The 16,806-nt window shown below is 42.0% G+C and overlaps 1 protein-coding gene across 1 annotated transcript in view; it reads right to left on the bottom strand.

Moving 5' to 3' along the window:
- Nucleotides 1-16,806, bottom strand: part of LOC140944177 (dual E2 ubiquitin-conjugating enzyme/E3 ubiquitin-protein ligase BIRC6-like) — a 42,814-nt gene that overhangs the window by 11,764 nt on the left and 14,244 nt on the right. The window contains exons 15-31 of the mRNA XM_073393304.1: nt 16,086-16,518; nt 14,837-15,130; nt 13,624-13,881; nt 12,451-13,190; nt 11,393-11,610; nt 10,949-11,241; nt 10,052-10,255; nt 9,280-9,463; nt 7,252-8,209; nt 6,050-6,831; nt 4,967-5,152; nt 4,133-4,333; nt 2,549-2,676; nt 2,025-2,164; nt 1,630-1,755; nt 1,015-1,212; nt 244-405 (exon numbers count right to left, since the gene is read on the bottom strand). Coding sequence (XP_073249405.1) covers nt 244-405; nt 1,015-1,212; nt 1,630-1,755; nt 2,025-2,164; nt 2,549-2,676; nt 4,133-4,333; nt 4,967-5,152; nt 6,050-6,831; nt 7,252-8,209; nt 9,280-9,463; nt 10,052-10,255; nt 10,949-11,241; nt 11,393-11,610; nt 12,451-13,190; nt 13,624-13,881; nt 14,837-15,130; nt 16,086-16,518 — 5,505 coding nt within the window. The remainder of the gene's footprint in view (nt 1-243; nt 406-1,014; nt 1,213-1,629; nt 1,756-2,024; nt 2,165-2,548; nt 2,677-4,132; nt 4,334-4,966; nt 5,153-6,049; nt 6,832-7,251; nt 8,210-9,279; nt 9,464-10,051; nt 10,256-10,948; nt 11,242-11,392; nt 11,611-12,450; nt 13,191-13,623; nt 13,882-14,836; nt 15,131-16,085; nt 16,519-16,806) is intronic.

Raw genomic sequence — 16,806 nt, 5'->3', positions numbered from 1 at the left:
AAGACAAAACCTTCAGTTGACAATATGTCGATGTTCCCAGCGCTACAGTACACTGGAGAGGGTACATATCAAATTCAGACTATTTTGGCACGCACAATGGAGCAGTTTTTAGTTTCGTCGCATAACTGGGGAGGAGCGTTGCTTGACGACACTAAAAACGGCTATGTAGCGGACTAGAGCTTCAGGATAACTTTGAAATATTTGATACAATTTACTAACAGTTTGGTTAACACAGCAACGCACCTGAAAAGCGTCTCAGAAAATTTTCTGGTAACAATGGATTCAGACTCGGTGTGCTTGGCCTTCCAGATTACGGCAGCTACTGCCTGCACCTGACCAGGTGCTACCATGGTAGTGGCTGGGCACTCGCATAAGGAGCTTAACCATGACGACATCACTGACAACCTACAACAGGATGAAAGAAATGAAAGAATTATACAGCAAAAGAAAGGGTTACTATAATAAACAAAATGATATCTTCTATAGCCTTTGGTATTACAAACTCCAACACTTCCTCAGGACCAAATGTGGGTGTCTGGTTTGCTCTCTCATTTTGCTATGTACTGAATAGTAGTTCTTAAATAAATCGGCTTTGGTCTTTCACGTGATACAAACGTCTCGCTAGATTCTCAAGGAAGTATTCGTCATTTTCGTGTTCGAACACCTTTCATTTCCAGCAAGAGAAAATATTACATCTCCTGTGATCAAATAACTTCAATGGGCAATAATATTTACATCCACCGAGTGTCATAATACCAAACAGCACAAGAAGAAACCCAGAAATTCCAGTGAAAGAATCGAAACTTACGTAAATACCCGTGCGGACAACGCAAGCAAACAAACTACACGCAATTTTGGCTCTCCTTGCGACAGGCCAAAAAGTGGTAACACTAAGCAAGTCAGACAGTCTAGAAATAAAGAACCAAAAGCTCTCTTCAAAGCTACTTGAATTTTGTTTACAGCATACGCTGCTTCATATAACATCGTGCAAGAGTATAAATCGTTATGCCAGACCTGTCTTCGTATGAAGAATCCTGCTTCTTTCCAAGTTGATATATAAGTTCCACTGTAGCTACATTCACAACAGGTGATCTTGTTTTCTGCTTTTCACCTGAACATTTCAGAAGCTGTTTCATCAGCACGGTTCCAAGTTCAGGAAACTGTATCGACAACTTCATGAGCACCGATTCCAGACATGAGGAATATGCCTCACTAAAATGTGGAAAAGTAGATTATCATTTAAACATGGCAAAACTGTAAATACTTACTTTAGTGAGTCTAAGGAACAGCCACGATCGAACGGCCACTTTCTTCTGTTCCCAAGGTAGCCGTTGTGGAAAGGTTTTTTAAATCGTACTGTACAGCTACCTACTCTTAGGTTCCATTAACCCTTTAAACCCTAAGATTAAAATTTTAATTCTCATGTGTTACCCCTATTCATTCCTACAGAAGTAGTGGGGAGAGGTTGATAAAAAATCAAGCAAAGTCATCTTACGTGATCATGTCCGTAATTCTCATGACCACTCTGTTTTACAAAGCATTGATATCACAAGGAGAAATTTGATGCTGATCACTCTTAGGGCTTAAAGGGGTAAAGATTTCTTTGACAAGAAAGAGCAGTAGTCTTACCTCTGTGGTGTTAACAGTAAGGACGTACAGGTACTGAACACGTCTGTCAACAGAGTCGAAGGTTCTTTTAAGTCCAGATCAGGCCCTTTTGAAAGGCACTGACCAAGTAACTGTACCCAGCCAAGCCTACAATAAGGAACGCGATATATGTTTTCTTAGACCCGTTGAGACAAGTAACGTTATATATTGAGTGTTTTCACATGACGTCACGGCGGCCATGTTGGTGTCCCAAACCAATCCTGTGGGAGTTGAACTCTTTTCTTATGCAAACGCTTTCTTTTGTTCCAGTAAATTTGCATAGATGCTGGCCACGTGAGTGAAAATACTCTATATCAGGGCTGTTGCTAATATATAATAATAATATTATTATCATCATTATTATTAATAATACATGCCTAGCTGCTTGGCCCTTCAAGTTTTGAAGCTCCTGATTGACTTGACTCTGATAGCCGTGTAGTGATGCTCCTAAGACTTTGATCTGAGACAGTCCCATACCCCGCGAGTCCCGTGGACAGTGACAGTGAATATGGATGTGCTAGGAAAAAATAATAAAAACAACATTATTGACTGCATAATACTAAATCAATAAAGTTAGTCATGATGGTTTAATATGAAGATATGGCATACATTTAATCTATTCTATTCACTCTTTGGAAGAAACTGAATGCATGAACCACATCGCATTTTCTGTGACAAACATATGACAGCACTAACACAGGATTACAGCGTCAATCTCGAAATGATCTTCCTAACAATTCCGCTTTGGGAGTGTAAATTTTGTCAAATCCTTTCTTATATGAATGCCTGCCCTCCCCATCAAAATTTGGACTGGTCGTCCTGTGTTGCATATTGCCGTTCCACGTGATGCACCCAAAAACGCAAAAAAATACGCAAAAAAAAAAAGAAAAGAAAGTTTTACCTGGGCAATTTGAGGATCCTGAAGTTTCAGTTTGATAACTGTCATGCCAGAAGTGAGAATCGGTTCACAGACAGGTACAAGAACTTGAGCGTCGTTACTGACGTCTAGCGACACGTGTGAAGGACATGCTGAAAACGTTATATATGAATACTTAGCATAGAAATTAATTCTAAGGCCGCTCCATAATAGTTCTAGTAATATACATGACACAATTTATCGAATCCGATTGGCTGAGAGCAATCCAGTTTTAATACAAAAACAAGGAAATAAAATGCAAATATCTCAGAGAATAGCGCACTGTGATTGGCTGATGAACAATACCAATAAATAAGAACCAATCAGGTGCCGCTATCTGTATAATTTGATACCGGGAGTGATACTGGGCCGCTTTTGTGTCGAATTGTATCGTCGGACTACCGAACTTCGGGGAAGTATAGTGATACAGTAAATTTTTTAATGTACATTATTTAAGAGTCACCGACACGTCACCGACGTCAATGTGATGACGTCATTGACGTCAATGTCGTCCCCCCCCTAAAAATACTTTTTATTATTCATTCAAAATATTTCTCTGTTTCTGACTGGCTAAAATCCCACGAATAATTCTTCATAACCAGCTATTGTCAGCCAAATATGGAAGAATTTTACGATAAGTGAACTGATGACGTCAAAAGTGCAGCAAATTGCCAGATTATTGAAGCGTTAAACGAGTAGACCTGGGGACGAGGTAGAGTTGTTTTGGTTGTGACTTCAAAATGGCGGAATATTTCACTCGTTTCAAGAGTAAGAAATAGGCGAACTATTGGCTAAAAGCATAGCAAGAACAGCAACAAGACAACTCGACGGACGACAGTAAACATGCACTATCGAAGATGAACTTAAAATCCATGGAGGTAAGCATGTTTTAGCTTGTTTTTAAACTAGGAATTACTTTGAATGAATAATAAAACAATTATTGAATTCGGCTTTTGTATCATCTGAAGAATTATGGGGATCTCGGGATCGGATCCCTTAATTATTATTTATTTACTTATTATTATTTAAAGGGTGTTATCCGCCAAGGTCGACATCTTCCGCGATCTCCATAATTCTTCAGATGACACGAAAGCCGAATTCAATAATTACTAAATACTTACAAAACAGATAGTTGAGATAGTTGAGTCAAAATCAACCAAATTTTAAACGTTTTTTGTCTCGGCACATGTAACTGGACCTTATGATATATTGCCAACCTTTTATCCGAGTGCCATTTATGATAACACAAAGTGATGCTTTGATCAATCTACACTACCGAAATTTAATCCTGGATTAGCATTAATAGCCCTTTCCAGAACTAGGCCCTGAAATCTACCTAGATGACTGACGCAAATGTCAGTGGTTAGAAAGTTTAAGAGGGAGGGGAATCTACAATTGATTGTAGTAAGAAGTACTCGCAAAAATCGGCCCATTTCTAGCATTGCAGTTTACGTTTACCACGTTTGTCGACAGGAAAAGGAAATTCACTTGGTTTCAGCGCTCAACTAGTTTGTGATTACGCAAATTTGTTACATAGCCCTAGTAAACAAAAACATGGCCAGCACTTACTCGAAAGCCCCGTTGTATGTGGTTGTACATGAACTTCATGTAACAAAATGGCTGTAGGAAGACTAATCACAAGGTCACACCATTCTTCATTTAATGGAAAGCGATAAGACCACGCTGCAGACCGCGCTCGACGATGCTGAGCTGTGACCTTTAACAGAGCATCAGGAGGATGCCTTGGAGATGAAGGGCACTTAATACTTCCTGAGGAAAGAATAACATTCGTTGATAAGCAGATACAACAGCAGGAGTAGGAAAAAACAAACAAACAAACGAACAAACAAAAACAACAACAAAACGAAAATCAACCAAGAAAAAACATGAATTCCAGCTCTCGCATTTTGGTCGCCCGAGGCCAGAGCTTGCTTGTCCCTGTCACAAGAAGACTTACCCAATCGACAACTGAGCATAAACTCAACTTTAAAACTTCAAGTTAAAAAGACCAAGGTGCCAAATAACAACACTGAAGGTTCATCGTTTCGTTTCTGCCATTTAACGGATTTGTTTTGGTATTCGTAGACTAATAATTTAAAAGCAGTGCAACAGTATACCCAATTGTGAAATTCTCAGAGTAATCCCAGCATTAGGGACCTTAAGTACGAGAACGTTGACCTCCCGGACGTCAAAAATGGCAACTGGAAGTTGATATTTTCTCTCTTTTAGTGCTGACTCGACAAATTCGTACAGTGAGAGTTAAAACAAAGGCATTCAGATTCGTTGAGTGAGACAGAAACGTTCCATCAAGCAAGATATTGAACTTCCGGTTGCTATCATGACGTCCGGGACGTCAGCGTTCTCGTTGCTCAAGCTCGCTATTAAAACACATAATACACTGACCATAAGGAGCAAAATTCACAATTTTCTTGGTCCAGTCAGTCTCTGCAGCTATTGTGCTCTTGGCAGCTTCTCTTCTGCTTGATTGTCTTGATAACTCTTGCATGACAGATAACAAGCCACTAGAGGTGTTGTCCAGTGATGATATTTGCCCAGAGACAATTGACTGGCACACCGTGTCAAGACCACCTAGGAATCAAAGGCAGTCAGACAGAACAAAGAAAGTCATCAAGCTTGGGAATACCCCACGTTCGATATATTAAAATTCTAACATGACTCCGAGGCTATAGGGTCAAAATTGCAAATTGTTAACGACTCCATTGTCTCGCAGTTGCCAGAAGAGACCTGAGTACAAAGAAAACTAAACAAAATAAAAAAAAAATGACCAGAAAGCCTCGGAGGCATGTTAGAATTTTAATATATCGAACGTGGGCTATTTGTCATACATGTCGCATGGGGGACAACCAGTTTGAGATCACCAAACAGGGTTTACGGTAGCATTTGGAAGTACCGGATGCAGAGGTTCAGCTGGCGGACTTGCACCGTTCGTGCCGCAGCCACGAACGTCTAGGGGGTTCTGGGGGCACGTTCCCTTGGGAAATTTTTCAAAACTGGACCCTCTAAAATGCAATTTCCTGCGCTCCGAGCCGTAGTAATAACACATTTGCGGGTTTTCATTGATAAGGAAGTGAAACACAAGAAGGCCGTATTATTAGCTTAGTTGGGAAGGTGGCTAGTCACCGTAAAAAGGTTCCAGGGCGACCGTTTTGAAGGGTAGCCATAGGACAATACGAAATTCTTGTTAATGTTGGTGATGCAACAAAGGTGGCAAACATAGTAAGCTGCCAATTCTATTATATCCCCATTCACTGTAGACTACGAGTAGTCCCCAATTTGTCCTCAGGGATAATACAGCGAGCGAAACGCGGGCGCGCGTGAAAAAATCACCCCACGCGAAAAAGGCGAGACGAGACGTGTCGCCTTTTCTCGCGTGGGGTGATTTTCACGCACGCTCGCGTCTGGCTCGCTCTACTATCCCTAAGGAAAAATGGGGACTACTCGTAGTCTGTATTCACTGAGACTTACCTTTCTGGCTGAACTGAGTTACTGCCTGAGAAGAGTTCAAAACTTTGAACAAGAGCCACAAGAAAGGATCTGAGAGATGTTTGACACGTGCTGACTGTAAGGTGTCTGCGCTGGACATTCGAAGGAATGCAATAATTCCATCAACTAACACTTCATTGTCAGTAACATTATTTTGAACTACGGTTAACAGTTGAAGGACTCCATCTTCAATCGAAGTAGGCTTCACGGAGATTTTCACATCCGCAGGCCATTTATCTTGCGATAAAAGCACGGATAAGTTAGGTGATCCCAAAAGCTTGTCAGAAGAGCATTGATTAAGGCATTCCATCAAGCACAGAAGAATCTCTTTCGTAGAAACCAACTTGTCAATTAGGTTGCTACTACTGTTACAAGTGTTCGTGATATCTTGAACTTCAGTCGATCCTTCAGTACTATCTATTGCGGTACTACCAACAAGTGCCTCATGATTTCGTTTGTTTTCGCGCAGTTTGGACACAGAGTCCTGCAATATTTCAACTAATAAAAAGAACAACTGAAGAAGCCAAGCACTGTCATGTAGCTTGTCCACACCAGTTCCAGTTGCGGTTGGTATAAGAATCTCGGCAGACGGCAGAAGACTAACACTCTTCTTGTGATTTAGGTGATCCCGTGTTAGTTGGGCTGTAACATTCACCAGGCTCAAGATGACATCAGGTTTTGCTTGTCGGGATGCAACATTCGGGTTTGCCAGTAAGAGGTCAATGACTGGTTGTAGTTGTACCACTGACCCTCTGTCGGAAAGTCTGCAAGAAGTTGACGAAAAATACAACACAGTTTATAAACCAGGAGAATTTATCAGGGCCTCAAGAAAAACTAATTATGATGTTCGACATATGATAAAGCACAAAAACCTATTTTCAAGCTATGAAATCTTCAAATTCACTGCACAGACACAGAATAAGTTATATCGATGGCGTGCATTGCGTCGATACGACGAACTGCTAATTTTAAGAGGTTCCATTAAAGGTATCGAATGCCACCAATCGTGATGCACAGAGCCCTATCACATGCGAACCAAGGAAACCACATTTTTGGGATAAAATCAATAAACGGAGAACGATAAAATCAGTAAAGAATTGAAATTAAAATCAATAAATCGAGAATTTTTTTTTCTCAACACTCACACAAATACAGTTACTTGCGATGTATTTAGAGAACATTACCTTCTTTTGCAAAGTTCAAGAATGACCTTAAGTAAGAGGTCCTGGAAAATCAGGACAACTTTGACATCACTGTGGCTTTCGACGGCCGACTGCAAAGACGATAGAAATGCTTTCACAGGTTTTGGACTGGGCAAAATAGAGTGCGCCCCAAATGACGGTATTTGGGATAAAAGGTTTACTAAAAAATCCAAAAGATCTTCATTCTTGAGAAACGTCAACAGTTCTTGATCAGCACACGCTTTCCACTGCTGATCAGACACCACTGTAAGAACTTGCAAACAGAGGTGGCGGGTTTGAAGAGATGATTCCGGCTGCTTCACCAAATGAGAAAGCAAAAGTCTAATCGATGCAGTGTCAAGTTTCAAACTGCTGCAGCAGAGTTTAATCTTCAGCCACACGCTCAAAAGAGAGGACATATCAACTTGGGGTTTTGAGAAGATCTTACTGAAAGAGGACTGCAAAGCTAACTCTGCTAAACCGGTTTTTCCATTTTGAGTTGGACGCTCTCTCGTGAGACTGGGCGTTCCCCGTGAAGGAGGCACCGTTGTGCTCAAAGCCTTGGCAATTGCCTCGGCTTGCAAAAGCTCCAGCATTTTAAGATCTTGCTCTGCTTCCATCTCAAGACCAAGCTCAAGTCGCATGTCGATGGCAGAAGACAGCTTAATGGGAGGTGGAGTGACTTTTGCTTCCCAAGAAGATAGCACGGCCGGTTTCTCGTGCACTGGCGTTGGTTGTGGCACGTCGTTCCCATTTCCAATGTCTACAAACTCCCCTACCCAACCAGGGGTCTGAAGTTCTCCTTCAGAAGGCAGCTCATAGTCCTCGTAGAAATCACTGCTTTCAATGTCTACCAAAATGCCGTGAGTCACTGTAGAGCTGTAGCTGTCATTTTCTTGAGCCACAGAACTTTGCGTAGTTACTGGTTTAGGTTTGACTGTTACTTTGTTACCTTGCCTTCCTAAGAAACCCCAGGGGAGAGAAAAGGAAGATCAACACATGCACAAAACAGACCTTGTCATCAGTGGAAGAAGTGGTAATATTAATATATAGATTTAGCCAAGGCCAAAAGCGACGTTTTCGTGGAATCATTTAAAAACGTCTTTGTAAAAGAAATTCAGCTTTCGCGATCAACAAGAAGCAAGCTGAATTCTTCTTGAAAAATGGAAAGCCGAGAATCTATTGAAAAGCATGAAAAAGCAATGACTGTTCAGAAGATAAATTTTACAAAAGATGCCACTTCAATAATTTGTAGACCAGAGTCCGCGATGGAGTCACGTGACACTGCTCAGCAGATACCCTATTTTGACAGCTGTTAACTGACCATAAGATTGATGTCCAATATCAAGTTAAACATCGATTGTGTACGCTTGGGATTCATAGTTAATGTGTCATTTAACATTCGCTAAAATAGAGGGAAGGACGATTTTGTCAAACCACAATTTCTTGGACGCACACATAACCACTGACAATACAGAGATCTTCTAAAACAACATTACAATACTGGTCAGTTTTCAATTTCGAAATTCAAACAAAAGCATGCAAATGTATGTTGCTTTTATTCAGTTGCAGGGGCTCTCTCATCAGCAGAGGCCTCTTTGGGTCGTAGGGAGGCTGGGGAGAGGGAAAAAAAGAAAGCGCGCGGGTAATGATGGGAAGGGGAAAGGGGGAAAGGGAGGCCCGAGACTTCCGCCTTTTCCCTCTTCCCATCGTCCCCTGCGCGGTTACTTTTTTTAATGGATCAATTCAGGTTTTCGGGAAACTGCCTACCTACCCCTCTCCTAAGCCAACATTTTGCCCTAAGTGAGAAGTAAGTGATAATGTTAGCTTAGGGGAGGGGTAGGTGGGCAGTTTCCCAGAACCTTAAATTGATCCTTTTTACTTACTGCTATTTTCATTGGGATACCCAGCGCGAGCCTCTGGGGAGGGGAGCGTGGTAGGGGTGTGTGGTGCATACGTAAGCAGAACAAAACACAATTGTGCAGGCTCTCAGAGACCTTAGCTCTTAGCGAGAGCACCATTATTTCACACCTTGAAGAAGATCCTGTAGCAGGGAAGTTAGAGAATGAGAAGTCCAGGGTCCCCCTGAGTGAGCACCAGACTGGGATTCACTTGACATCACACACAGTTCTAACAGCTGCTCCAACTGATCATCAGTGATGACATCAGTAAGGCAAACACTTGGTTCACTTACACAAGCTAAGTGGGCTACGACCTGTGAAAATCACAAGGAGGGAAGGACGGAATAAATCAATAATATCATTGGCAACTGCGAAAATCAAAGTTTCAAGCGCTATGGGGAAGCAGTACCCCAAAACAATTCTCAAAAAATTCACATTTCTCTTTGTAAAATCTTAAGAAGTAAATTGTACTATGCTAAAGTTCAACAAGGGAGGTTTAATTGAATGGTCACGAAATAGGATTTCATAGACAGACTCAAAAGTTTGAAATACAAACTAAATTAATAGTTCCAAGTCAAAGTACTGCTAAAGAGGTTTCATTTGAATGGTAACACCATACAATTTCGTCCACGGTTTTGGAAGTTGGAGTGACAAGTAATAACGACATAACTTGGTCGAGGAGTAAATTCGAAAGGGCTGAATAATAAAAAAAGTAGGAAACTTAATTCTCTCCACCAGTATTTTGGGACGTAATGGATTCGAATCTTATCAGAAACTCAGATTTGCTTCCAACTTGTTTGCTTTTCACGCTACCACGTTCAAGTATATTGCTTCTACGGCGCCCAGTTTACCTTATCAACTAGGACAAACATAACAGTTTTTGTTCTCTGACTGTAATGTACCTTGCAAGAAATCAAAAACAGCTCCACGCTGCAAGTGGAGTCCATACTAAGAATAAAGCTGATCATCTTGCGCATGACAGGTAATGTGGTATCCGCTGGAAGCGGAGAACTTGCAGAGAACACTGGTGGCTGGTGGGTTGATTTTTCAGCCTGTAGCTTTCCCTCGTCAACATGGCGACGCAATTTGGACAAGTCTTTCATATGCTGAAGAAAAATAGAGCAAAGAAAATGAGATTTACAGTGAGAAAACTGGTTGGGAGGATCTTTTAACCAATTTAGACAAGTCTTTCGTTTGCTGAAGTATAAAAATTAAAGTTAACAGGAAGGTTACGCTCATGGGAGTGAATCTCGGCTAAGATCTACATTTCGCCAACACCGGCCTGGCTGTAAGTCACTGGTCGAACATTCTTCAGGTAATTTTACCAAGATTTTTTCTACATGCAGAAGAATGATAGAGGAACCGTTCCTCTATCAACGGCGATAATGGGAAAAGTTATACTGACACAAATATTTCCAGTGCACTACTAGTGTTAAAATCGTGGCCGAGATTGATTGAAAGTAACTAGTTGGAACATAACATTTTATACAAATTGGATGAGTCTCTCACATGTTAAAAAATGAATAAAGTTCGTGACAGGAACTTTATACACGTGGGAGTTTATCAAGTCTGTCAACACTGATTAAAAAAAAGTAATCAAGACATTCTTGGGAGCCTATAATTTCCGTCGGCAATCCGCGTAAAATACAGAGGAGTCTTCTTCTAAAAAATCTCAATATCTCTCAGGATCCGTTGACGCACGCTGATGCTGTCACATCTTTAACTTTCTATTCTCAGCAATGAGCCTGATAGCCTGTGAGGCGGAGCAGCGTATAGTACTCTAAAACCCTGGCCATTACCTTGTAAGCTTGTTTGCCATTGCCCTTGATAATGCTTTGCTGTAACTGCGACTCAGTCAATGTCTTCTTTGGTATTGCGTACTTGCTCATCAACTTATGAGTGCGCTGATAGCGGTAAGAGCTAATATCACTTGCAGAGCTCGCTGGTTGGCTTGACGGCATCGGAAGCATGAAGTCCCATCGGCTTCGTTTACTGGATTTGCTACTCTTTGAAGACTTCGATGATTTGCTCTTGCTAGAAGTCGACGTCCCTCCGTTTTTGCCATTTGATACTTTAGAAGTGTCTGCATCATCTGAAAGTAGAAAAGAAAATTGCAGTTTTTGGAACCCACTCCCTTTCGGTCATGCGTCCGCCATTTTGTCTTTTTTCGACGTACACGCTACTCAGAACAACATTGGGGTTTGCCACAGGCAGTCCAACAAAGAGAAAATTATTTTCCTTACCTGCTGCAGTGGCTGAAGGTTTGCACTGGACTATGCAGGCGTCCAGTACATGTGCCAAGAGGAGCAACAGCCACCCAACTAATGTCAGGTCTATTGAGTCTATATCTACTTTGAGATTCTTAAGGAGAAGAAGATCATCTAAGAGACTCAAGAAACTTGTAAGCACTGGCTCCACAGAGGGAGACTGCTGGCTCAAATTCACTATTACAGCAAACAACCTGGAAGTAGAAAGTGCAAATGGAATAGTTTGACACTGATTTCGGTCCTCAGATAGTTTAAGTAACAATTCTAAACTTTACAAATGTGTCTCGCAAACAAATTCTTGAATTTTGGCTGTCCAAAAGCTGCTTTTTCCCTTGAGAGACTGGGAACGAATTAAAGGACCAAAGAAAGGCTGATGACGTCATGTGACGTCAGCTGATTTGCTCAGCCTCGCTTCCGATTCTAGTCATTGCTTTGAGTTTTGTGGAATTAAGCAATGTATTTGACTGTGAAAAAGGTATTGCCAAGCAACTGAAGATACTGAAGGAGATTGGGGAGTTGTCGACAACGACGATCCTTCGTATTTGGCGCCATCTTATTGATTATTCGACATTCTTGTCAATCATTCTACGTCATCCTTCTGAATTTGGTTTTGCGATAAGGCGGACATTTTCTGGAGGAAAATTTGCGTGTTTCGAAGACAAAAAATAAGTTTTGCAAGATTTTTGGCGAGTTTAAATTTCGGATTCATATTTTACACATATTTAAGAATAAAATACAGCAAAACAAAATTCGTGTCATATGCACTTTAATAGCTAATACTAGACCCTAACCTAAATTGCCGAAGTTAAGGCGAATTCATAAACAAGAAGTAACTTTTATGACTTGAGTGTACTCGCCACATACCACAGCACGCCAGAAAAGCAGAATATTCAGCATTCAGTATTCAGCAGGTTTTCTGTTGGAACGTGTTTCAAGACGTTGTATTCGTGGAATGATCGCATACAATACTACACTCATTACAGCATTCTTTTCTTTATTAACACACTGTAAATACAAAAGTTTCACCACCGTACCTTTCTTGAGGAAATGTACACTTCTGGCTTGAAGAAAAGAACTCTTTCAAGACGCTCGACAAAAATTCACCCCACCATGATCTACTACCACAAGCATTCAGAAGAAGGGCTCCAACTCTCTCACGCTTCTGAGGAGACCCATGAACGCAGAGATTCCTAAACAGACCTTCACACATCACTGGCGTCACTTGACTCAACCAAGGCTGCCATTCGATAGTTAGTTTGGACTTTGCCAAAAAACCATCTAAAGAAGGACCAACACCCATAAGGGTGACCACAGTGTCTAACAAACAGTTGCAAATGACCTGTATGTGGTCATACTTGGCATCATCAAGGGACGAAGCGGCACGGCCGCTTTCTGTAGTAGACGTCAGTCTACAGATTGACTGCTCGACAAGGTTGAGTTGGTGTTGGAGCTCCATACACTCATTGTACGCTTTGTGGACCTTCCTTTCCTCTTCCGTGAGCGATGCACCCCTTCCAGTGATATCGAACCTGGGGCTCCGTGGTTCTGCGGACTGTAACAGCATTCTCAGTTGGGTACTGGTCAAGTTGTAGTGACAGTGAATGTCCTCCAAAAGATTCTGTAGTATTGGTAGGCACTGTTGGTCCTGACTACTGGCATTCAGCAGCGTAGTTTCTCCATTCAAGGACGTCTGACCACAAAATGGATAACCATAGAATTCGCCAATCTTTACTCGAGCCTTCGCATTGTTTTTCGGTCTTCCAACAACTGTCACCTTGTGAAAACAAATGAAATGTGGAGGTAAGACACGAATAGGCGAATCGTTGTTTACATGAGCTTATTCCTCGCAAAGCGAGAACCTACGGCGTTTGCGTAGGGAATTTATCACTGAATGATAAGCTCATGTTACTAAGGTAACAAAAATACATTTCAGTGATGTCAGCATAGATTTGCCGATAAATAAAAAAAAAAGCTTCGTTGATGATATATTTCAGTGATGTCAGCATAGATTTGCCGATAAATTAAAAAAAAAGCTTCGTTGATGGTCAATTCAATTCACTGATACCTTGACACTAGATTGTGTGGATGGTTGGCTTACGTTTGAGATGTTTTTACTACGCACAGGAAATGTCATTTTGCAGGAATGCACTCGCCTCAAATGTTCCCACTTTGATACCTTTCACAGAACAAACAAGTAGACGGCTTACCTTGACGTATCTGCAGAGCGGCGGTGGTAGAAGGTCTTTCAGAACACACGCGCAGAGATTGATATCTGACACCGCAGCTATCCTCTGCACATCCGGATCATCCCACTGCGACCAAACATCAATAGATAGCGACATTATATCCGTGCACTGAGGGATTAATATGTCAGTCAACTGGACGACACAGCCGAAGTCTATAACAACGTGATGACGGGCGCCTGCGTGAAGACGGTCAATTACAAGCACCTGGGGATGAGGAAGCTGTAGAAAAAACATAACCTGATCAGCGCAGTCCACCTCTTTTCTTACCTAACTACTGTGAAAATTTTCATTGACAAAGTGATTTTAAATTGCTTAGGAAAAGTGTGCGGTGTGCAGCACCTATTTTAAATGTGCAAGATGACGGCTCAAAAGGGCAATTGCATGATGACGTCACAAGTACCAGAACCCTTCAGTTTGTTGTTTTCTTCTGCAAATTAGGGATTGACAAATTTGAATAAGAGAGCAAAAACGTAATGAATTCTGGTAGTTGTAGTCAAATGTCGTCATCGTTAAAATGGCCTATTGTACAAGTTGATGCTTATCTGCGGCGTTCGCCTAAAAGAAAATAAAATTCGGCTACCACCCTATAGATCGTTATCACATGACGTCAAGGCGGCCATATGGCCATACAAAACAATGAAACGGCGGCCATGTTGGTGTACCATAAGAGTCCTAAGGGGATTAAACTCTGTTCCATGTAAAAACATTCTTTTACATAGTTGCCGATCACGTGAGTAAAAAATGTTCTTTTTCTACAAAAAAGTGCGGGGTGCAGGGTGCGACGCCTTAGCCTTTTATATACCATTTTTGACACCTTCTATTGACGAATGATATCCCTTTCACGTATCTAGTTTCAAACTTTGGATCCCTTTCAACTGCGTTAAATGAAACGCCTTGTCGTGTAAATCACAAAAAAAGAACGTTTTTCTTGACTTTTGCACAACTATAACTGTATCGCTAGCTAACTGAACTTTTTAACCGACTGAAATGACAGATTTCTCTACCCTTTCTTATCCGTCAACTAGCGAAATCCCAACGCTTTCATATACTTGAAGCCTGAAAAAGGTACCCCTTTCGGGCGGGAGCCTCCCCGTATAGGCCATTATAGGGAGTGGCCATTTGGATGATATGGTTTGTCGTTGTACCCCTCCCCCCCCTGGAAGACTACTCATACCTGCATGACATGCTGCTGAACAGGCTGTGACACAGGAGCACCGTTTGCCCCTTCCTGTTTCCGGGTGGAACCTGCTTGCTTCTTCTGCTGCGCAAGGTTGATGGGAGAGGAAGCTGATGGAGAGGCAAGCTGTGCCAGGGTGGGTGGTGGAAATGCCTGCACGCTGGGGGGCGGAGGCATCCATGGATCAGTTTTGGACCACAAAGACCACAAGGACAGGTCTTCCAACTCCTTCTTGTGCTTCTCCAGTTGCTCTTTGTGTTGCTGCAGGCTGACTAGCTGCTGCTGGTGCTGCTGTATTACAAAAGGAACACAGAGTACAGTCAAACCTCTCATTATTACAGACAGTTTGCTTTGTCCCTAGGGAAAGTAAGCCCTTACATTTTCGCTTAATTGAACCAACTACTACGGACACCCCGTCGATACGGACACTTTCTATGGCCCGCACAGCCTCAATATTAACGGAGTTTGACTGTAATACCAGGTCAGCAGTCAAAATAATGGAAGAAACGATACACACTACACATCTAGAACAACGTGCATTTCTCCTTCGAAATTGGAGCCTATTATTACAGCCATAAGGTATTGGCTAATTGGAACTAGGCGTCAAGAAAACCTGGATTCGATCAATCCCTTTAGTCACTAAATAACAAAAGGTTAGGGACTGGGTTTCAAAAGCTAACCCGATCTAGACTTTTTGAACGCCTCCTGGAACTTTGTTAATTCGCACATCCCGTTAAGTTGAAGAGAATCTATCCCTTGCAGTAAAAAAGGACTGGAGGGAGAAAAGGAAAAAGGTAGGTCATCGTATAACGTCAATAACGTGACTGTTGCCTTCACCATCTCCACAACATCTTCAAATTATACTGAAAAGCTTCTTTGCAGAGATGAAGGCTACAGCTGGAATACAGTCTCGTTTCTGTTGAATAACGCTTGACTGAAACTGTTCACGAGATGAAGATTTTGATTTCTAAGGTACTTAAACACATACGTTATGAAGAATACAGCTGTTGTAAAGAAAGCCACATGCAGTCGACGACTGTCTCTTAACGGACACCTCTAAAAGACACACACCTTGTTAAAATGGACACCTAGAGTTCAGAGTTGGTCCCTGCCTTTCTTTATTCTTTTTATTTGACTCTCTATTAGACGGTCATCTCTGTAAGATGGACACTCAGTACCGGTCACAAATATGTCCGTCTTAGAGAGAATTGACTGTAATTGCGTTTTAATCAATTAACACTGTTACCTTTAACACTTGAAGCTCTTGTTCCAGAGCAACCAAAGATGCCGAATCAGTTGGCAACGTTGAAGATGGAGGCATGCTCATTGCTGAAGCCATAAAAGGAACAGTAACAGGTGCTCCCACAGGCCCCAGGCTCCCTTTCACTGGTTGTATATCACCCCTCTCCACTCTAGCACCATCGCTAGTAGAACAACACACAAAATGAAGAGGCTGGACCTCCAGGAGACCCTGAGAAGCCAGCGAAGAATTCACACTGCTCCATGAGACTTGTTCAGAAGTTGAGGCCACAGTGGAAGCAGAAACAGAACTCACACACTTGCTGGCCAAAGACGGCGCAGTCAGGTTGCTGACAACTGGTGAACTTTGCTGTTGGCTGCAGGATTGCGGCACAGAATCGAATAGGACAGGATCCAGAGGGCAGCCATACAATCCAAATCTGACAAATAACCGAAGTAAATATTGTTTAACGTTGATTGAAAGCAATGAAAGGTGGCTATATTCGCACCATGGATGAGCATATCATCTCAGGGGGGAGAAGTCACAGTGGTTGAGCCTCGGGCAGGCAGGCTTGTGCGGGGTAGCTGCTTGGTCTGCAGGGGCTGACATGTGATTGCATATCTCAGCTCTGCTTTGCTTTGCTTTGCTGATCTTTGTGGATCATTGCTATTCACTGCCTGTAATATCTGCTGGTTTTGCTCCCACTCCTCCCACCCCTGGAAATTCG

Source organism: Porites lutea, chromosome 7, assembly GCF_958299795.1.
Source record: "Porites lutea chromosome 7, jaPorLute2.1, whole genome shotgun sequence".
Classification (NCBI taxonomy): Eukaryota; Metazoa; Cnidaria; class Anthozoa; order Scleractinia; family Poritidae; genus Porites; species Porites lutea.
The sequence above is the reverse complement of the archived record's forward strand: the minus strand, read 5'-3'. Positions and strand labels throughout refer to the sequence as shown.